At 41.7% G+C, this 23,922-nt stretch overlaps 1 protein-coding gene across 1 annotated transcript in view; it reads right to left on the bottom strand.

Annotated features, from left to right (window-relative positions):
- Positions 1–23,922, bottom strand: part of adcy5 (adenylate cyclase 5) — a 59,101-nt gene that overhangs the window by 17,571 nt on the left and 17,608 nt on the right. Inside the window, exons 4-12 of the mRNA XM_028990832.1 lie at positions 18,950–19,061; positions 14,596–14,723; positions 13,919–14,077; positions 13,591–13,732; positions 9,486–9,623; positions 8,381–8,403; positions 5,452–5,596; positions 3,979–4,076; positions 2,436–2,523 (exon numbers count right to left, since the gene is read on the bottom strand). Of these exons, the coding sequence (XP_028846665.1) occupies positions 2,436–2,523; positions 3,979–4,076; positions 5,452–5,596; positions 8,381–8,403; positions 9,486–9,623; positions 13,591–13,732; positions 13,919–14,077; positions 14,596–14,723; positions 18,950–19,061 (1,033 nt within the window). The remainder of the gene's footprint in view (positions 1–2,435; positions 2,524–3,978; positions 4,077–5,451; positions 5,597–8,380; positions 8,404–9,485; positions 9,624–13,590; positions 13,733–13,918; positions 14,078–14,595; positions 14,724–18,949; positions 19,062–23,922) is intronic.

The raw sequence follows: 23,922 nt of genomic DNA, 5'->3' as shown, positions 1-23,922 counted from the left end.
AAGCTTGAATGTTTGAAGGTTCCAAAGTCTGGAGTTCCAAATTTTACACTCAAGATTCCATCTTAACTTATGGCACAAATAAAGGTGATCTCTCATTTCACAATGTCTGAAGTTCTCAGTTGTGTAAATATTTGCAATAATAAATAATAATAATAATAATAATAATAATAATAATAGTGAAGTGATTGTCACATGTGATACACGGCAGCGCAGCACACAGTGAAATTTGTCCTCTGCATTTAACCCATCATCGGCTGCATGCATATTCCATGGCAAAAATTAGTAACACAAAGGCTACGGAATATCTAAAACTGGAACATTATTAGCTGGACTAATACAAGTAATGCATTAGAACATGACACCTGCACTCAGGAAGTTGAGAAATAATGGCGACATACTGGCCACAGTGGAGGATGGGCCACAAAAGATCCCAAACAAATTCCTCCTAATAATCCTTTTCAGAGTAACCTGCCCAGACAGTTTTTATCATGTATATAACACAAAAATAAGACATCATAGATGTGAATGAATAAAATATTCTTATTAAATACTTTGTTCTTTACATAGTGCTGTCAAACATTTATCAATAAAGAGGGCCTGGATTTGGAGTCACACTCAAAATTAAAGTGGAAAAACACACTACAGGCTGATCCAACTTTGATGGAATGTCTTTAAAACAAGTTAGAATGAGGCTCAGTAGTGTGTGTGGCCTCCACATGCCTATATGACCTCCCTACAACGCCTGGGCATGCTCCTGATGAGCTGGTGGATGGTCTCCTGTGGGATCTCCTCACAGACAGTCTGTGACACAACGTGGCATTGGTGGATGGAGCGAGACATGATATCCCAGATGTGCTCAATTAGACTCAGGTCTGGGGAATGGGGCCATTCCATAGGATCAATGCCTTTGTGTTGCAGGAACTGTTGACACTCCAGCCACATGAGGTCTAGCATTGTCTTGCATTAGGAGGAACCACAAAGGGTCTGAGGATCTCATCTCAGTACTTAATGGCAGTCAGGCCATCTCTGGCAAACACATGGAGGGCTGTGCAGCCCCCAAAGAAACGCCACCCCATACCATTACAGTCCCACTGCCAAACCAGTCATGCTGGAGGATGTTGCAGGCAGCATAACGTTCTCCATGGTATCTCCAGTCTCACGTCTGTCACATGTGCTCAGTGTAAACCTCATCTGTGAAGAGCACAGGGTGCAAATGGCAAATTTGCCAATCTTAGTGTTCTCTGGCAAATGCCAAACGTGCTGCACAGTCACCCTCATACCACCCTCATGGAGTTTGTTTCTCACCATTTGAGCAGACACGTGCACATTTGTGGTCATTTTGCAGGGCTCTGGCAGTGCTTCTCCTGCCCTCCTATTGCCTCCTCCATGTCTCCTGATGTACTGGCCTGTTTCCTGGTAATGCCTCCATGCTCTGGACACAGCAAACCTTCTTGCCACAGCTCGCAATGATCCTGGATGAGCTGCAATACCTGAGCCACTTGTGTGGGTTGTAGACTCCGTCTCATGCTACCACTAGTGAAGTGAAGGTGAAAGTGAAGTGATTGTCATTCAAACACTGCAGCACAGCACATGTGCACACAATGAAATGTGTCCTCTGCTTTTAAACCATCATCCTCGGTGAGCAGTGGGCACCATGTCAGGCGCCCAGGGAGCAGTGTGAGGGTACAGTGCTTTGCTCAGTGGCACCTTGGCGGCTCGGGATTTGAACCGGCAACCTTCTGATTTCGCATTTTAATAGCGTAGAATCCAAGCAGTTAATGTTGTTTTGAACTCTTTGTGCATTGCTTTATATCTCATATTTTGATGTTGCTGTGACAACATTTAGCGCATTTCAATTTATTCAAGCTGTGCATATAGCAGGACTTTACCATCAAGACTGATTTTTCAAAATGGTGTGTGGTGTCAAGTGAACAAAAGGCTGGTGAAGACACCTGAAATTAAAATTCATACAAACCAGCAAAAATTTCCCATTTTCTCCACATTTATATCTTATGAGGTGGGTTTGCAAGACAAAAATAATGTCTTACTAAGAAAAACATCCATGCTAAAATAAAGAAAAACACAGAACCGTGTGGGAAATTGTTTCTTTGGAGTATAATGAGAGTAAGCTTGGGCTTCATGGCCACAATTTAAAAAGGTACATCAGGTGCACATTGGACCAAAACAGCTCCATACCGAAAGTGAATCATGGCAGTGGCAGTAGCTTTGTTTACTCTTTGTCATCTGGAACTGTAGATTATGAACAGTTCCAGATACCTGTCTCGTATGGCCTAATCCCTGAAGGTGAACATAACAACAACTCCCAGCATGCATCCAAATGAACAAAAAAAATCAATGGCTCAGACAGAGCCTGGGCCAAAACTGCAAATCTGCAACCACCCTGCAAATCTGAAATACAATTCAATTTCACTTACCCCGTAACAGGAATATATGGCAGTGATAAATGTAAGCCCCACCACAAGGACTGAGCATACTGCATAAAGGCCAATCATCAGTCTGGAACTGTGACAAGAGAGACAAGATATTAAGTCATTTATATTCACATTTTTGTATTTACATATGATGAATTATTAGAGACTAAGTTCTCATTACCAGTGTTGTCCTTACACTGGGTGATATAATTTTAATACCATATGTTTAAATGCAAACCTATAGCCAATGCTATATATGAACAATCCTGTAAAATGCCTATTGGGTCTCAGCAGATGTTTTCAGACAAAATATCATCCTGACAAATTTAATAAAGAGCTCCACGTGGACCATACTGTTCTACTATTTCATTAAACTAATCAGCCCATCATCATGACCCTGAACACCTAAACCAGACCTGCTGGAACATTTGAACAGTGAAATCTCATACTTACATATTTCACAAATTTACATCTCAATTCACTCTTCATGCTGCCATATACACTCCCAGACAGCCTTCTGAGTAAATTCTGACCCTCATCTAGATGTGTAGAATGTCCTCTGCTTTGAACAGCCTTAGTGAGCAGTGGGCAGCCATGACCGGTGACCGGTGCCCAGGATTCGAACCGGCAACCTTCCACAAACGAGTCCACTTCCGTACTCTCTATGCAACCATTGCCCCAGAAAAGCTGGAGCAACTGAGGCGCAAACCCCGGTCTCCCGCACCCCAGTGCAGCAATGTAGCCGCTGGAAGTTCTGATGAGATTACCAATGGCTAAATCATCCACATCATGAGACAACTACTTTTTTTTAAAAGAGTGCTTGGTCACCTTTAGCCAAACCATTTATTATGTAGAGATCCAACCCTAATCAAGTCATCTTGAGAACTGGAGAGCAGTAATCAAACCCTGCGGCATTTGCTAAAAATTGTCAATGTGTTCTCCTTGTCCTCCTTGCCAATTCAGAATCTCAACAAAGAGAACCAACAGTGTCCACTGAGACAATCCACTGCATCAAAGGTGTGGTATATTGATTTACAATTTTGTTGCTATTGAGAGTTCATTAGTCAATTCACATACACACACTACATTTTTGGATTTTAGAAATCAATACTAGGAATGGGTGATTAAACAAATTTTAAACTATGATTTTTAAATTTTAAACTATGATTCCATATGCACAAACCCATTTTGAATCATATGTCATATATTTAATTTAGTCTCGGAGAAACACACAAAAATGCAATAATAAATAAAATAAATGTCATAAATAAAATAAATGTTGTGATAATTGATCAGAATTCCAATTTCCAATATTTGCTCCTCAGGCTTGGTGTCTGGCTTCCAATGCAAGATTTCTGAAGCAAATCTCCAGGATTAGCAATTACTTTGATGGTGCAGATAGTCAGGATTTGTCATTCAACTGGATGCACAACCTTCTGATTACGGGGCCGTAATCGGTAAAACCTGATATCTAACAGACCGTTAAAATGGACATCCTGGATTTCTTTCTAATGAACAGGACAGCTTCAGTGTGTTCGGTACTTACTGTGGCACAACAACAATCTGAATGAAGCAGATGAACAAGAAGACGAGTGAGGCGCAGACCACATATGCGCCAAACCGGGAGTCCACCTGCTTGGAATACTGAGACAGACAGACAGGGTGATCAGACATGAAGCTGCATTGCCTGATTGTTCAATCTGTAAACTGATTTTCAGCATTCGCGCCGCCTACATAATCATTAACAAACAAACCAGCCACTTTATTTTAATCGCCTGCTCCTTTGCCCACTTAGAAGCATCTGGTCATTCAGCGGTTATATTAGGAATGCCTGGTCCTGCAGCCATTTCATTAGTACCGCCTGGTTCTACAGCCTCTGGTTTTTAGGCCACTTTATAAGGATTGTCTGGTGATGTGGCCGCTTCACTGTAGCCGCTTTGTGGGGAAAGCCTGCACAAGGCCCATCAAAATTTCTTCTGGAAGTTACCCTGGTTTACCCTGGTAACATTTGAAATTTGAAAGCTCTCTGGTGTAGCTACACAGATACATACAACAACCAACTCTAACGTTAATTACAGGAGAAGTGAATTACATTCATTATCTTCTAGCACCTTGGCAGTAGCAAGAAACATTTTATCCTTGAAGCTGAAATGTTGGACACAGACAAAAAAGGGAAAGTGCAAGCATTTGCGATATGGTCAATGGATTCCTGCAGCAGAACACTAAACTGGACTCTGGATAACCTCAGTATGCCAGAAATTCACACTCCACAATAACTGTGGTCTGACATGACCAAGCCAGAGTAATACGGGGCTGTTTAGAGATCCCTGTTTAGGGATCCTCTTTCTGAGCATTGGTTCCTCTCAAGGTTCCTCCCTAGTTCAGTTTTATCACGTTTGACAACTCAATATCTCACAGTCAGGGGTGGAAAAAATACAAAATAGTAATAGCCTGAATACTGTCCTCAGAGTAATGTAGTCAGAAATATTCAGTGCATAAAAATGTGTGCATTCAGAATACTTATATGGTTGAAAGGCATTATCATTGTTTCTTTTTCTGTGGTGAGTGTCAATTACTTATTGTGTCAATAAAATATTAACTTAAACATTATTTATTAGTAACTGTCAATATCATCTGTATTTGAATGTGTAAAGCAGTAATACATCATTGTAAGTCCCATTGTCTTCATGCATGTAGGTTTTATAGCTAATTAAAATGTCACTTCAAAAATTCCAACTGGCTTATCAGCTTCAACATAAATTTTATTCTAATTAATTGTTCTACTCATGTGAGCATGCCACAAAATGTTTGGTATCACAGCAATGTATTCTAAAAGTATTCCCTTCCTTTAAAAAATGCAACTGTACTCTAAATACTGCACTGTAAAATGTAACACAGACTGAATAAATCGCCCATTCCAGGATATTGGGAGAGGGGCAGGAACTCACCCAGCGCACAGATAATCATTTCATTTTATGGGATTCAGTGTGAATGTATCAACATGTACTTGTCTGGTTACCTTCTTCTCAAGGTCGGGTTCACGAAAGATCAGCAGGAACTTTTTGACATGTTCAGAGCGCAGTCGGTCGATGCTGCGAGCATCAATTGCCCGGCCCAGAAACTCATCCACCTCATCCTCTGGATTCAGATTTTCCTGCGTGCTTCTGAAAGTGAAATATCTAGATAACGAGACGAGACTTAACTGTTTTCCCCTAGATACCGTACCACGAACAATGCAAAGCCAGCAGGCTAGCAAGGGGGACATTCCAATGTATTCCCTGCAATTGATGAATTTATGAATTTACAGTAATAAAAAGATTAATAGACAAGAAAATTAATGAATTAACAAAACAACCAGTTCTTTTTGTTGGAATGTAATTCACTTTTACACTATGAACATTTATTTAAACAAAGCTTCAATTTGAAGGAGCCCATTGTGCTACCCCATTCTGGATGTCTGGATGTTTTCTTGACCCCAGGTACACAAGAGCATCCGCAGACATGTTATAATCATATTGGGACAAGTTCCACAAAAAATCTAAACTGGATATAGATTCCTGTTTCTTTAATTCAAGTCTTCTGATCAATAAACTATTGAAACTGATATGAGTGCATTGTACTTTATATAGTGATGACATTATATAGTTATGACAGGTGCCCGGGGAGCAGTGTGTGGGCACCTTGACAGCTCAGGATTCGAACCGGCAACCTTCTGATTACGGGGCCGCTTCCTTAACCGCTAGGCCACCACTGCCTAACATTTGTACATTTTTGACATACACACACTACATTTTTGGTTTTTAGAATTCAATACTAGGACTGGGTGATTAAACAAATTTTAAACTATTATTTTGCTTTTCAACAATTCAAGAACATAAGTACCATAAAATGTTTTACCCCATTCAGTTTTAAAACAATACAGAGTAATTCATGTGTTTGCATTAAATACAGATTTTTCAATCATACACACAATCAAAGAATGCACAATCTAACCAATGGTACAGGGAGTGCAGAATTATTAGGCAAATGAGTATTTTGTCTACATCATCCTCTTCATGCATGTTGTCTTACTCCAAGCTGTATAGGCTCGAAAGCCTACTATCAATTAAGCATATTAGGTGATGTGCATCTCTGCAATGAGAAGGGGTGTGGTCTAATGACATCAACACCCTATATCAGGTGTGCATAATTATTAGGCAACTTCCTTTCCTTTGGCAAAATGGGTCAAAAGAAGGACTTGACAGGCTCAGAAAAGTAAAAAATAGTGAGATATCTTGCAGAGGGATGCAGCACTCTTAAAATTGCCAAGCTTCTGAAGCGTGATCATCGAACAATCAAGCGTTTCATTCAAAATAGTCAACAGGGTCGCAAGAAGCGTGTGGAAAAACCAAGGCGCAAAATAACTGCCCATGAACTGAGAAAAGTCAAGCGTGCAGCTGCCAAGATGCCACTTGCCACCAGTTTGGCCATATTTCAGAGCTGCAAAATCACTGAAGTGCCCAAGAGCACAAGGTGTGCAATACTCAGAGACATGGCCAAGGTAAGAAAGGCTGAAAGACGACCACCACTGAACAAGACACACAAGCTGAAACGTCAAGACTGGGCCAAGAAATATCTCAAGACTGATTTTTCTAAGGTTTTATGGACTGATGAAATGAGAGTGAGTATTGATGGGCCTGTGGCTGGATTGGTAATGGGCAGAGAGCTCCAGTCCGACTCAGACGCCAGCAAGGTGGAGGTGGAGTACTGGTTTGGGTTGGTATCATGTGGGGCCTTTTCAGGTTGAGGATGGAGTCAAGCTCAACTCCCAGTCCTACTGCCAGTTTCTGGAAGACACCTTCTTCAAGCAGTGGTACAGGAAGAAGTCTGCATCCTTCAAGAAAAACATGATTTTCATGCAGGACAATGCTCCATCACACACGTCCAAGTACTCCACAGCGTGACTGGCAAGAAAGGGTATAAAAGAAGAAAAACTAATGACATGGCCTCCTTGTTCACCTGATCTGAACCCCATTGAGAACCTGTGGTCCATCATCAAATTTTAGATTTACAAGGAGGGAAAACAGTAAACCTCTCTGAACAGTGTCTGGGAGGCTGTGGTTGCTGCTGCACGCAACGTTGATGGTGAACATATCAAAACACTGACAGAATCCATGGATGGCAGGCTTTTGAGTGTCCTTGCAAAGAAAGGTGGCTATATTGGCCGCTGGTTTGTTTTTGTTTTGTTTTTAAATGTCAGAAATGTATATTTGTGAATGTGGAGATGTTATATTGGTTTCACTGGTAAAAAGAAATAATTGAAATGGGTATATATTTGTTTTTTGTTAAGTTGCCTAATAATTATGCACAGTAATAGTCACCTGCACACACAGATATCCCCCTAAAATAGCTAAAAATAAATACAAACTAAAAACTACTTCCAAAAACATTCAGCTTTGATATTAATGAGTTTTTTGGGTTAATTGAGAACATGGTTGTTGTTCAATAATAAAATTATTCCTCAAAAATACAACTTGCCTAATAATTCTGCACTCCCTGTAGGCCTAAGATGGAAGGTCTGCCTCAGTCCAATCACAGCAGATGTCTGTGGTGACTGTCACACTAGGTGCTAGGTGTCTTCCATATGCACAAACCTATTTTGAACCATATGTCATATATTTAATTTAGTCTTAGAGAAACACACAAAAATGCAATAATAAATGAAACAAAACTTGTAAAAATAAATGTTGTGCTAATTGATCATCAATATTTGCTCCTAAGGCTTGGTGTCTGGCTTCCAATGCAAGATTTCTGAAGCAAATCTCCAGGATTAGCAATTACTTTGATGGTGCAGATAGTCAGGATTTGTCATTCAACTGGATGCACAACCTTCTGAGTACGGGGCCGCTTCCTGAACTGCTAGGCCACCACTGCCCCACATTTGTACATTTTTGGGCATTTGTACTCACTTGTCCTTGGGATCCTCAAAGCCCTGCAGAAAAGAACAGAGACCACCATGTAAGGACAAAGTTTTAATGCCCTGCCAAAAAGGTACAAACCACTGAGGTCACCAAGAGTTCTAACATCAAGAGCACACTGTAAAAAAGGCAAGTGAGAAACTGAGACTGAAAAACACAAAATCATCAATAAACATTCAATGTGGCATGAGATTGTTGGCTGTGATGTTGGCAGATGCCAACTGATGCCTTTCTGAACAATCGATCTTATACTTATACAGTGGTGGTAGTAGCCTAGCGGGTAACACACTCGCCTATTAACCAGAAGACCCGGGTTCAAATCCCACTTACTACCATTGTGTCCCTGAGCAAGACACTTAACCCTGAGTGTCTCCAGGGGGGGACTGTCCCTGTAACTACTGATTGTAAGTCACTCTGGATAAGGACGTCTGATAAATGCTGTAAATGTACTTTTATCAACTGAAAGAATAAAAAAATGTAAAAATAAGCACATAAACCAAAGTCAGTGAAAAAACAGTAATAACTAATCAGACAGTTATTCATTTACTATTATTAATTTTAAAGTTCTTATATTTTACTTTAATGAAAAAAAACTTTCTTTCTGGTTTAAGTCTATGCTTTCAGGATCATTGTTCCAGAGGAGACACACCTATACCTTGTTCCTCAAAGATGAAACAACTACAGGGGTCACCAACCCTGGTCGTGGAGGGCACCTTGTCCTGCACATTTTTGTATTTACCCGATTCAACTTGTTCTCGTTCATATCACTCAGTTCTTGGGTTGAATGAGGTGTGGTGGAACAATGGAAAGATGTGAACGAGAACAGGACTGGATTTGTGGGACCAGGGTTTGTGACCCCTGCACTACACACTCAGCTACACTGAGACGCGGCTATTTCAGACCAAAATGAGGTATCTTCTCTCCTCTGGGGACAGACTGGAGGTTAACTGTGCCAGTTTTAATGAAATGCCTCCCTCAGTTATGTACACTGTAATGACATTATTGACTGTCTTTAATATGACAAAAACATATATAGCTTCTATAAGAATGGGTACATTCATTTTTATTTCACTGAATTGTGTCTGTGTTCACTCACCATCCTCTTCATCTCCTTGGAGACCTGGTTGCTGCCCAGGTGATTGTAGAAGGGCCGATCAGTCCAGTGGGAGGGGTTGTGGGTGACGGAGTTGGTGCGCTGCCGGTTCATTTTGGCGATCAGCGCCTTTTCTTCTTTCTGCAGCAGACAAAACAAATTCATCAAACAACACAGCCCATGCGTGGAGATCACTTTGTTAAACTGCAGGTTTTTGAAGATGCAAATGCATACTGTGTAGAAGCACTATGTTTAAAATCAATGCAGGCCTTTCAATATAGTTTTTATTGTGAGAATGTCAGCAGATTTGACTATTCTTTACATTTTAAGACAAACATAACTTGAATTAGGGGGTGTTGGAAAGTCTTAGTCCTGTAAGGCAATATGATGTCACTGCATTAAAGCATTTCATACCATGTATGACTGTGTATGTGACAAATAAAATTTGAATTCAAATTCCATGAGCGTGAAGGACTGTATCCATGCGGTTTGGCAAGGATTCATTTTATTGATGAAGTCATCAGGAACAGCAAAGAAATCAGTCTTGCATGCCTCCCAGAGTTCATCAATATTCTTTGGTTTCATCTTCCATGCTTCCTCTTTCATCCTACCCCACACATGCTCAGTGATGTTCATGTCTGGTGACTGGGCTGGCCAATCCTGGAGCATCTTGATCTTCTTCACCTTGAGGAACTTTGATGTGGAGATGGAAGTATGTGATGGCGCACCATACTGCTGCAGAATTTGGCCTCTTTTATGGTTGGGAATATAAAAGATAGCTAAGATTTCTTGGTAATTCAGACTATTGATGTCGTCTTCCACCCTGCAGCTCTCTCGCACACCCCCATACTGGATGTAACCCCAGACCATGAGTTTTCCGCCATCAGACTTCACTGTTTTCTGGGAGAATCTCAAATCCATGTGTGCTCCAGTAGGTCTCTTGCAATATTTGTGACGACTGTGGTTTAATTCAACAGAAGATTCATCTGAAAAATCCATCTTCTGCCACTTTTCCAGCGTCCATCCTGTGGGCCTGTGGGCCTTGGCAAAGGCCACACGGTTTTTCAATTGTCATTTGTTTAGTACTGGCTTCTGGGCACGGGCCATCATGGAGGACATTTAGAGACAGATCTGACAACCTTTTCTGGTTGACACAGGGACTTCAGGTGACCAGGTCTCGTGGAGCTCTGCTGCAGTGGAAAATGGGCCTTGGATTTTTGAGCCAACAAACGGTCCTCTCGAGCAGTTGTCTTGCAGGGTCTGCCTGACCTGGGCTTGTCAAAAACGTCTCCAGTCTCTTCAAATCTTTTTTTTTATCCTCTGTACTTGACACTGAGACACATTGAATGTGTCTGCCACATCAGCAGTGGATCTGGTCTTCAGCCTCTTGATAATCAACACTTTAGTCTCAGGGTGAATCTTATGCATGTTTGCAGAGGTCTAGTTGCAGTTGATGTGAAGGTCTAGTGGGGTTCTGGGGTTCTTTTTAAACACACCTGAGACTTAATTGATCCATTATTAGTCACAGGTGACGCTCATATGACAAGGACACACTTATGTCTTTGCAAAAATGGACTCAATGGGGTTTACCAAGCTTTAAATATTAGAATACTTTTTGACAGTTTTGTTTTGCACTGAAACATTATTACCAAAGATGTTGGGAATAAAATGAACCATTTCTTCATGTTGATTACAAATATATTTCAGCGGCACTTGAGGAAACAAGCGACAAGACTTTTGTCAGGGACTGTAAACCTCTTTGTTGTACTTAACCTCTAATCCCTTTTTCATAGGGAAAGCATTTTCAGAGGGATTTCAGAACATTTGCTTAAAGTATAATGAACCTACACGTACAATATGATGTATGTACGTATAATATATAACTGTTCAAATTAGACAAGTGCTGTGATTGTGCTTCCAAGCGGGAGCACATTGCCTGATCGGTCTGAAGCAGGTTAACCCTCAGAGCTGATGTGGTGCTCTCCTGAGCCCATGACTCTTCTCCAGCTTCCTCTTTTGGGAAGTCTGTCATAATACATGGTGAACGATGAAATACTGTGAGTGAGACATACCTACATGGAGTCTACATGTGAGAAAGAACACCTGGTGTATTTCACAGAAGGTAGATACTGTGGAACAACTCTGAGATGGCACTCCTTGAGTTTAAATGAGTTCCAGTGAATCTATTTCCACATGGATTGGTAGCAGACACACCACGTGCACAACTATGGGTTGGCCATTAGTCAAGAAAGGGAACAAAAGTAACAGAGTTTTTCATACCCGACCTTGTGTTTGGTGAATGATGTTATTTACTTTTCTTTCTTTCTCTCTACTAGAGTTTTTTTAGTGGAGTTTTTCCTTGTGTGCAGAAGGGTCAAGTGTGGTGGTGTCAACTGTAGGGCCTGTCAAAGCCCATTGAGACGTACTGTATGTGATTTTGGGCTAAATAAGAAATAAATGTTGTTGTTAATAGAGACCCCAATGATCTTCTCAGCTGTCCTCACTATCCGCTGTATGGCCTTGCGGTCTGATGCGGTTCAGTTCCCAAACCAGACAGTGATGCAGCTGGTCAGAATGCTCTCAAGAGTCCCTCTATAGAATGTGGTGAGGTTGGGTGGTGATAGGCTTTCATCGGCGAAGTTGATGATGTGGTTGGAGCTCTGCATTGCTGCACAGTCGTGGGTCATCAGGGTGAACAGAATTGGACTGGGCACACAGTCCTGAGAAGCTCCAGTGCTCAGTGTGTTGGTGCTGGAGATGCCGTTCCAGATCCGGACAGACTGAGGTCTCTCAGTCAGGAAGTCCAAGAACCAGCTGCAGAGAAGGTGCTGAGGATCAATGGTGTTAAATGCTGAACTGAAGTCTATGAACAGCATTAGTGCATATGTGTCCTTATTGTCCAGGTGGGTGAGGGTCAGGGTGGTGGTGATGGGACAGTATGTGGAACGGTTTAGAGGATAGGTGAATTGCAGTGGGTCCAGGTTGGAGGGCAGCAGGGTATTCATGTGTTTCATGACCAGATTCTCAAAGCACTTCATCATGATGGGTGTTAGTGCAACAAGGCGGTAGTCATTAAGACACAACACTGAAGACTTCTTTGGAACGGGCACAATGGTGGTGGCCTTGAAACATGTTGGTGCTCAGTGAGATGTTGAAGATGTCGGTGAGAACATCTGCCAGCTGCACATTCTCTGAGCATCTTCCAGGGATGTTTTCTGATCCAGCAGCCTTTTGTGAGTTAACTCTGTCTCGTGCTTTGAGCAGTTTACGTACCTCTGCAGTAGTCCACAGCCTTTAGTTTGGTCTTGTGGTGAAGGTCATGAAGACTGTAACGTCATCAGTGCATTTGCTGATGTAGCTGTTCACTGATGTCGTGTTCTCCTCCAAGTCGGTGATGTTGTCGCCATTGGTTGCAGCTTCCCTGAACATCTGCCAGTCTTGAAGAGCAGGAATGGCTCCTGCTGGCCAGGTTCTCACCTGCTTCAGAACCAATGCAGAATTTAGGGAGCACTGACTTGAGATTTGCATGGTTGAAATCTCCAGTGACAATGAACTGTCCGTCAGGGTGTAAATTATGCAGATCGCTAATAGATCCGTAGAGCACGCAGAGCGCCTCCTTCGCATTAGCGCCGGGTAGAATGAAAACTCGAGTTCATAAAAAGGTCTGCATCACAGTCACAAACTCCACCAGCGAGGAACAGTAGCTAGAGACTAGCACAAAGTATCTGCAGCATTCTGTGTTGATCTCTGTCCTCTATACTCCCACTGGGTAGTCCGCTGAAGTGTGATGTAGTCCACGGTACAGACGCAGCAGTCCGAGTACATACTATCCTCTAGGTTAGTATGATGATGAAGCTGGAAGAGTTTTTCAGATTTTTAGAAATAATTTGTCTTTTCAGGCGCACTGTAAGTACCATTAGCACCATTGTGGAACCGAAGAGGCCGCAGCGAGTTTGTCTTGTTGTTGGCTGTGGAAAATACTAAGGAAGATCCATTTTACTGGTAACCCAGCCACTGGGGACACACATAACAGTGTATTTCTTGGTGTCGGTCCCAGGTCAGGGTGAAGAACAATTGTTAAGTCACCAAAAGGATGTGTTCAACTCACCCGTTTCTGACTACAGCCCACTATGAGGTAGGTTTCAATGTTGTGTTTCTTCAGATAAATGTTCCTCTCCACCCCGAAACCAGGTTCCACATCATAATCTCCATTTAAGTAATTCAGTGTGGATTTGGTGATGTGGATCCTCCTGCAAATGTGACCAGCAGTTTTTTATTTTAGCAATTAGGTCCATGCTAACTGGGATTACAGTAGTATTTCACTTCAAACAATCACTTTAGTCATCTTCACATTACAAATACTCTCAAAAGAGTCCGGAATCATATCCAGGTCATATGATATATCCAGTAATAGTGTAGAGTGAGAAGGGACCAACCCGGCTTTGCCACCAGCTTCCATATGGTTGGCCAGCGTGACATCATTGGACCACACATCAAACTGCCACTTACAGAGTCCCAGCACACCACAGTGGACACGCCCACTGTGGATACCCACCCGCATGTTCACATTCACACCAGTCACCTCTCTCACCAACCTGTGAAATGCACAAGCAAAGTAAACAGAAATCACATTTTCAAGGGTTAAAATCTGCCACCAGTACAAGAATTTACTCAATTAATATTATAAATAAAAATCGATATTTAAGGTAAATCTTATGTTTTTAGTTATAAACTGATGAGGAATATTTTATTTTACAGTTTCCCCCCTGAGGGATTTTCACCTTGTCATGGTCAGGGGGGTTGTGTGCATCATTGAACCTAAGTTCAGAAATCAGGTGGGACAACAAAGTTGGACAGGTCTTAGGGTGGACGCCTGACAAAGTGCAATCCAGTTACATGACAAACACAGTTATCCAGAGCACCCCATCCCACCCATTTCCCACCTTCATTGTGCCCCCTTCACATTTCTGTCTGCCCCCTTATATATGCCTGTCTAGAACTGGCCTTATTTCACCACCAGCTTTTCATGTCCACCTTTGTGCTCATTCCTGGACTCGTATGTCACCTAGTCCTCCTCCCTCTTGTTAAAACTAGGACTAGGCCTGGTACTTACGAGATGGCCTCAATCATATCTACACCCATCTCCACACAGCAGTGGGCGTGGTCTGCACGTGCTTCAGGCAGGCCAGATACACAGTAGTAGCAGTCTCCCAGGATCTTGATCCGAAGGCAATGGTTCTCCTGTGGACAATGAGATACAGAGCAGGTGGATTATTAAAAAAAAAAAAATGTTTTAAATCAAGTCCCTTTCATTCATGCAAACTTTGAAGAAATACTGACACAATCTCACATTAGAACGTAAGGAGATAATAAATGTTTATTATGGGTTCCCTCTGCCCAGTGTTGGATTACATGTACCGGCGTTACGTATTTAGAATACAATATATGAATAACTGTATTTCTTTACAGTTACCATTTAAATGAGTGATAATCACAATACAGTTACTTTGTTGAAATAAATGGATTACATGGCGGTCTGATCCGCGCCCGCTGCCACCAGGACGTGGAGCGCTGCCCGGCGTGTGCAAAAGCCATCTGCCCGTTCCAGAGCAAGCACAAGTGTGCTTAATACTGTGCGTAATACTGTGCGTAATACTACGCGTAATTGTGCCAAACGTTTCCTCTAAATTTTCAAATTTTCTCCAAGTACAGTACACAGAATAATTAATTCATGAATTTTTTTAATCATTTTTATAATAAATATCTTGGTATTGTTCACTGATAAGGCTTGTAACCTCATTCTTTTTTAAACTTAGTGTTTGTTTTTTGCACGCATTAGAAAAGCAGCACCTCATATGTTTATGGAAATTGTTAGCCAATTATTGGATTTTTGTTTTTTCAACCAAACGGTTCAGCACTGACACCATGGATCTTGTTGCCTTTGTTAAATAGCCATGAAGTAATGTTACTGGGTTGCATTAAATCATATATTGTCTTGTGTTTAAAATTATATCTGGTGGCAAGGTTTAAAGTGCATTTTGTCATTGTCACATCAAGTTTAAAATAATCTTTAGTATTTTGATATTATTTGTGTAAGAATAATATTGACAGTGAATGGCAAAAAAGTACATTTTCAATTTTTGAGAATTGTTTTATATATGACCTTTTTTGTCCTAATCAGGCTGTGCAAGTCTACTTTTTATTTTAACTATGTGATGGAATATGTTGGTGACAATTACAGTAAATACTGTATGGCATATTTTATGTTTGTCTAATACTCTTACACTTTTCAGCTTTATAAATAAAGAAATGGTTCAGGAAAAACAGGGCTTTTTTATTATCTGTGATTGCTACATTCATGTAGTTGTAAAAAGTATGACAATATATTAAATAATCCAAAGTATTCAGAATACGTTACTCACATTGAGTAACTTAACGGAATACGTTACAATCTAAATTTTGGGGCATGTGTTCTGTCCTCTGTAACGGAATACATTTTAAAAGTAACCTACCCAACACTGCCTCTGCCTGAGACACAAATGTCAAAAACGTAAAGTAATTTGCATACAGTATGTAAAAAAAAAAAGGACTAGTGGGCGATGGTTCATCTTTCAGCAGGACAGTGCAGTGGTAGGGCAGTGCAGGGCAGTGGTGGCAGTTAGGGACGCGGCCCCATAATCAGAAGGTTGCCGGTTCAAATCCCGATCTGCCAAGGTGCTACTAAGGTGCCACTGAGCAAAGCACCGTGCCCACACACTGCTCCCCGGGCACCTGTCATGGCTGCCCACTGCTCACTAAGGGTGAGGGGTTTAATGCAGAGGACACATTTCACTGTGTGCACCGTGTGCTGTGCTGCTGTGCATCACAATGACAATCCCATCACTTTTAGGACAACGACCCTAAGCACACAGCCAAAATAGGGCTTCAGGACAACTCTGAATGTCTTTGAGTGGCCCAGCCAGAGCCCAGACTTGAATCTGATTGAACATCTCTGGAGAGATCTTAAAATGTCTGTGCACTGACTTCCCATCCAAGCTGATGGAGCTTGAGAGGTGCTGCAAAGAGGAATGGTACAAACTGGCCAAGGACAGAGGTACCTAACTTGTGGGATCACTATTAAAAAGACTTGAGACTGTAATTGCTGCCAAAGGCGAATCGAGAAAAGTATTCACAGCCTTTGCTCAATACTATCTCTCAGTTTATTTTTTTAATAAACCTCATTTTTCCACAAATCCAGGTGTGAAAAGCTTGTTGCACTTTCCCAAAAAGACTCATGGTTGTTTTAGATCAAAAGAGTGCTTCTACTATATACTTAAAATACTGAGCAAAGGGTCTGAATACTTAGGAACTTGTGATATTTCAGTTTTTCCTTGTTATTAAAAAATGTCAACAATTTTGTGTTTTTCTGTCAATATGGGGGGATGTGTGTACATTAATGAAAAAAATTACTTAAATTATTTTAGCAAATGGCTGCAATATAACAAAGAGTGGAAAATTTAAGGGGGTCTGAATACTTTCCATAACTACAGTATGCATTCACTCACATACACAATTCTGAACAATAAACCAGTGGACTGCAAAGTCACAGGTTGTAACCCCACCTACTAAAAAAAAAAAAATGAAAATCAAATGTAACAATTTGATTGCATAAAAAAAGATTTACGTTTACAGCATTTACCAGACTTCCTTATCCAGAGTGACTTACATCTCTGGAGAGATCTTAAAATGTCTGTAGTTACAGGGACAAAGTTACAAACCAGCAAGAATTCTGAACAAGGCTGCCAGAACAATAGCACGAATATGCATGTAGAAGCCAATGACATGACAAATGTTTTATCACCCAGACGAGTCTAAAATCCCCCAGACACGGCCGGGGGGAAAAAACGTACACCATCCATCCAGGTGGAAGAACAAGTGTTTAACAGTAGATGGTTTCTCAAAACTAGTCCCACTCCACTACAGCAAGCCAACAGTCCCAAAAACAACCTAGCACGGGTACACAATTTATACATTATAGTTGCTGAAATGTAATACTGATCATTGATATATAGCAAAACATACTCATTGTAGGGCTGTGTGATATGGCTTAAAGTTCATACTGTGATATATTGCATATTGCGGTATATATATAAATGTAATTTAAATGCAACTGTTTTTGAAAGGGTAACATGATTCCATAGCAAAGGCACTGCAGCAGGAACCTTTTACTTCAACATATATCATTACCGTATACCAGATAAAACAATATCTGGCTAATTCCTGTCACACCCATAAGGTGAGTGATTATATAAAATGTTGGGAATTTCTCTATCAGCTGTAGAGTTTACAATAAAAATACACTAAGCTTGTTCATATTTTATCATGCTGTCCCTCCAGGACTCCAAGATTGTTCTACAGGGCACCAAACAGGCTAGGGCCACCCCTGGAAATGACACACACTTCTGGAGGGTAGGGCACAGGACTGGAGCAGGTCTTTTTTTATGGCAACCACTGAATATAACTTCAACTCTGTAAGTTGCCTCTTTGACCTTAACAATTAACGTGTGACAATGTGTATATACACAAACAGCATCAGGACCAAGCAAAGTGGTCCAAGGAAGGTCAACTGGTGAAATGGCTGGTCTGTGGTGTTCAATTCAATAAAAGAGCAACCTTAGCTCAAATGACTGAAAAGTGAATGCTGGTTTGAATAGAACGGTGCCAGAACACATCATAATGACGTGGTGTGTGTTGCCTTCTAACCATGCATGTCTTCTGATATGCTTGTACTTTTGTATCAAAGGCATTATGCCTACATATGTCTTCATTTAGTTCTTTGATTTCATACACTAGCTTTATGTAACTAAAAATATAAATTGCAATTTGTTAAACCTGGACATTTTTGTTATATTTGAATATAATTTTAATTATTATATTTTAATATGGTTTCAGCCATGTTCAATGTGTTTTCTTTAATATAAATGATTAAATGTGCAATAGTTTTAAAGGGGGACCATTGATTAATAGTCCAAAATTAAACTAAATGAAAGCACATATACTGGCCAATCTGTAAAGCGTTAATCACTGACAGGGTACACCTCTTCACGGAATCCCTCTTTTAACACAACGATGCACTCTGCAAATTCTCTGTTTCTAGTATCTCATAAGATGTGCAAGAAAACATAACCTTACAGAACTCAAAGAATCTGCTACTGATAGCTAGGTGCCTGTTAACCACAGCATGATAACCATCAGATGTCTAGTCCAAGTCCATGCATTGATGTGTCAGGGCAGTTTTGTGGCAAAACAAAGACTCACTCAATATTAAAACCAGAATATTATTTTGCTCATAATTTTATGACTGGTCTGTGCATGCATTTAACTCCCACAGGACAGGAGTTTTAATGAAGCAGGCTCGAAGAAAGATGTTCTGCTCATTACAGCAGATTAAGGAGTAAAGGCAGAGCTGAAGGATTTTAGTTACTCACTGCGGCCAGCTTGTCAAAACGAGCAAAAAGCTCATTGAGAGTCATCACCAATTCCTGAGCAGTGCACTGAGATGCCAAACTGGTGAAGCCTTCAATGTCTGCAAACAGGATGCTAGATAAAAAAAGAGAGAGAGAACAGGTTAGTGAAACCCAATCAAGTCAGCAAAAGCCTAACTAACGTTGCTAGTCCATGGAAGTTGGTGGAAGCTATCATCAACTTTACACAATCACACTGAGCCCGGAAGGACTCTCCAATAATCCGATATCAATATACATGCATGTAGCCATCACACATTAATGGGTGGTATGCTGAGGCACTGGACAGTAGAGGAGTGAAACAATTCGATTATGATTATCGATGAAACGTCTGAACGAGGCATTTTTCTGGCGTTCGTGGTATCAGGTGAGCATGGGATGAACAACGAACATTTCTCTGCTCATTGGAGCAAATTAAAACGTTCTTACGGGTCAAATAAATGCTGCATACATTTATTTTCTTGCTGTTAATTTCTACTGAAATCCCAACAAATATTTAACAGCCAAAAATGCTAGGGTCTCCCATGACAAATTGGTCTTAGGTAAAGGGTGAGAAAGAACGGTTCAGAAGACCTTTCATGCAAGGAAAAACAAAGAGTACCCGGCCCGGAGGGTTACCGGGGTCTCACCCTGGAGCCAGGCCTGGGGTTGGGGCCTATGAGCGAGCATCAGGTTGCCCATGGGGCCTGGCCGGGCCCAGCCCAAACCGGATACATGTGCTCATCCAACCCAGCACCCGCAGGAGGAACATGAAGGGTCCAGTGCAATCGGGTGGCAGAACGAGGTGGGACCTTTGGCGGAGGGCTGGGGTTGGCTTTGTTGGGGTTTACCAACGAGAGGGTAGCTTCCCTGCGCCTTTGGGTCGGGGATGGGGTCCTGACTTGTGCTTATGCGCCAAAACACAGCTCAGAGTACCCACCCTTTTTGGAGTCCCTGTGACAAGTGCTAGATAGTGTTCTGACTGGAGATTCCATTATCCTGCTGGGGGACTTTAAAGCTCACATGGGCAATGACAGCATGACCTGGAGGGTTGTGATTGGGAGGAATGTGTTTGGACATATGTGTTTTGGACACTCGGGTGAAGAGACGAGCGGAGCTGTCAACTGATCACCACTTGGTGGTAAGTTGGATCAAATGGCAGGGGAAGATGCACATAGACCTGACAGACCCAAAAGGTATAATGAGAGTCTGCTGGAAATGCCTGGCAGAAGAACCAGTCGAGATGGTCTTCAATTCGCACCTCCAGGAGAGCTTTGACTGCGTCCTGAGAGCAGTGGGGGACATTGAGTCTAAATGGATTAAAAGGCGACTGTTGCTAGCTGTGGCCGGTGCCAGTCGTGGCGGTAACGCCCGTACCCGCTGGTGGACACCAGAGGTTAGGGGAGCAGTCAGGCTGAAGAAGGAGAACTAGGGGGCATGGCTGGTCTGTGGATCTCCAGAAGCAGCAGACAGGTACCGGACAGCCAAGCAGGGTGCAACAGTGGCAGTCGGCAAGGCAAAATCTTGGGTGTGGGAGGAGTTCGGTGAGGCCATGGAGAAAGGCTATCGATCGACTCCAAAGAGGTTCTGGCAAACCATCTGGCACCTCAGGAGAGGAAGGCAGCAACTTGCTCACACTGTTTACAGTGGGGATGGGGAGCTGCTGACGTCGACTGGGGCGGTTTCGGTGTAGTCGGGCGGTGGAAAGAATACTTTGAGGAGCTCCTCAATCCCACCAACGCACATTCTGATGAGGAACCAGGGCTGGGATACCTGGGAATGAACTGTCCAATCTCGTGAATGAGATCCCTCCTGGGTATCACATGGTAATGGATGTTGTTGGCGGATCGGGATTCGAACCGGCAACCTTCTGATAAGGGGGCCGCTTCCTTAACCGCTAGGCCACCACTGCCCGTTAAGGAGGTCGACAGGCGGATTGGGTCAGCATCCACAGTGATGCGTACACTGAATCTATCTGTCATGGTGAAGAGGGAGCTATGCCAGAAAAGATATCAAAGATATAAAAGGATATTCAGGAAAACTCTGTGAATGTCCTTGAGAGCCCCAGCCAGAGCTCAGACTTGAATCTGATTGAACATCTCTGGAGATCTTAAAATGGCAGCTTGTGGTATCATATTCAAAAAGACTTGAGGCTGTAATTGCTGCCAAAGGCGCATCAATAAATTATTGTGCAAAAGCTGTGAATACTGACATGTGATTTATTTTTAATGAATTTGCCAAAACCTTTCACATTGTCATTATGTGTGTAGAATTCTGAGGGGGAATACGGCTGTAAATATCGACTATAGGCACAAAATCTACCTAAAATAAAAACACAATTCCAACACCAATTACATAAACAAGCGCACAGCAAAATACTCACGTAGTGCCAAAATGTGCCTGAATGATTTGGAGAGACCGCAAATATATTTCTTTCTCTATAAAATATCCCTGTTTTTTAAATGTTTTTCTTTATCGTAGAAATGCACTATTTAAAATGTTATTTGTCGATTTCAATTTTTGATTTTTCTAGACTGTAATTGGCTAATTACAAAAAAAAAAAAAAAAAAAAAACTCAAATTTTCCCTTCCATAACTTTCCGTGTACAGTCGTGACACAAATCCTGGTTTTCACAAAGTTTGCTGCTTCTGTTTTTATTATGGCAATTTGCATATACTCATCAGATGAATTACAAAGTCATCTTTAGAATGAAAAAAAACATTTCCACTGCCTTTCAGCCCCATTACAAAAGTATCTGCTGAGATCATTTCAGTGATCCTCTCATTAACACAAGTCTTGAGGAGAACAAGGCTGGAGATCATTCTGTATTGCTTATTGAGTTAGAATAGCAGACTGGATGCTTTAGGAGGGTGATGCTTGCATGTGTTTTTGCAGGTAGAACCATGATTGCAAGAATATTGCTGCTACTACGATTGTATCTAAAACAAACCATTTAGTGGATCATCAAAAACTTCAAAGAGAGAGGTTCAAGTGTTATGATGAAGGCCAGCAAGCGCCAGGAACGTCTCCTAAAGAGGATTCAGCTGCGGGATGAGGGTTCCACCAGTACAGAGTTTGCTCAGGAATGGCAGCAGGCAGGCGAAGACTTTTGAAGGGCAGCAAAGAAGCCACTTCTCTCCAAGAAAAACATCCAGGACAGACTGATATTCTGTAAAAAGTCCTGGGATTGCACAGCTGAGGACTGGGGGTAAAGTCATGTTCTCAGATGAAGCCATTTTCCAATTGTTTGAGGCATCTGGAAAATGATTAACCGGAGCAGAAAAGGTGAGCGATACCATCAGTCCTGTCTCGTGCCAACAGTAAAGCATCCTGGGACCATTCATGTGTGGGGCTGCTTCTTATCCGAGGGAGTGGGGCTCACTCACAAGAACACAGCCATGAATAAAGAAGGTACCAAAACACCCTCCAACAGCAACTTCTCTCAACCATCCAATAACAGTTTGGTGAAGAACGATGCCTTTTCCAGCATGATGGAGCTCCGTGCCATCAGGCTCAGAGAATAAAACAGTTTGAGAACTTGTGGTCAATCCTCAAGAGGTGGGTAGACAAACAGAAACACACAAAGCACTGATGATGAAGCAATGTGTTGCCATCAGTCAGGATTTGGGCCAGAAGTTGATTGACGGCATGCCAGGGTGAATTGCAGAGGTGTTTGTCTACCCAAGAAAAAAAGGCCAACACTGCAAATATCGACTCTTTGCATAAACTTAATGTAATTGTCATTTAAAGCCTTTGAAACTTATAAAATGATTGTAATTATACTTCAATACACCACAGCAGGGGTGGAAAAAATACTGAAAAAAGTCATTTTTTTACTTTGCTTAAATTCTACTTAAGTTAAAGCACCCATCTAAAAGTAAAAGTTAAAAAAAATATTGATTTAGAATTTACTTTGAGTAACAGTTAATTCTGAAATGTTGAATAAACATTGAATAAAAATGACTATTTGGATTTATGACTAGTCCTCTTTTATGGGATGGTTCAGACCATCCCATAAAACATTTTTAAGAACAGTTGGCCATGAAAGTACCAAATTTTGACTTGACCAACTCAAGCATTACCATAAAAAAGAGAAAATTAATCCAAAAATGAAAAGTATTAAAAACTGTTCTTATAGCAAACATAAATATAGCCCTTCTTCACTGACAAATGAGCAAATGAGCTGATATACGAAATGAGAAATCCGCCATGGTCCCACTGAGGTGCCACTGAGCAAAGCACCGTCCCCACACACTGCTCCCCGGGCACCTGTGATGGTGTCCACTGCTCACTCAGGGTGATGGTTAAATACAGAGGACACATTTCGTGTCACAGATCATGTCAGAGCACAAACCAAGCATGAAGTCAAATAAATTGTCTGTAGACCTCCGAGACTGGATTATCTCCAGGTACAAATCTGGGGAGGGCTACTGAAAAACTTCTGCTGCTTTTAAAGGTCCCAATGACCACATTGGCCTCAATCATCCATAAGTGGAAGAAGGTCAAAACCACCAGGTCTCTTACTAGAGCTGGCCGGCCTCCTAAACTGAGCAATCTGGGGAGAGGGACCTTCGTCAGGGAGGTGGCTGAGAGCCCAATGGTCAGAGGAGAGGTCCTCTATTATGAAATTTTTTTTTTGCTCTTATATCGTCTTAGTTGTCCCCTAATACTGTATCTGAAGTCTCTTTCAGATGTTCAGCCATGGTGCAGAATTGTGCCGTTTTGGCGTGTGTGTGCATAAAATGCAAATGAGTAGGAGAGAGGTGGGACAAGGACAAGAGCAGCCAATCGAAGTGCGCGGGCATTCTCAGAAATTACCTCAACACTTCCATAAAAAAAATGATCAACCCAATGGTTCTTCAGTGTCCGGAACATTTGTGCTAATTTTCATATCCCATCATTGAGCAATTTTTTACATTTTTCGCACATTTGGATGGCAAAACAGAATGAGTGTAAAG

Source organism: Denticeps clupeoides, chromosome 9 (assembly GCF_900700375.1).
Source record: "Denticeps clupeoides chromosome 9, fDenClu1.1, whole genome shotgun sequence".
NCBI classification, from domain to species: Eukaryota; Metazoa; Chordata; class Actinopteri; order Clupeiformes; family Denticipitidae; genus Denticeps; species Denticeps clupeoides.
The sequence above is the reverse complement of the archived record's forward strand: the minus strand, read 5'-3'. Positions and strand labels throughout refer to the sequence as shown.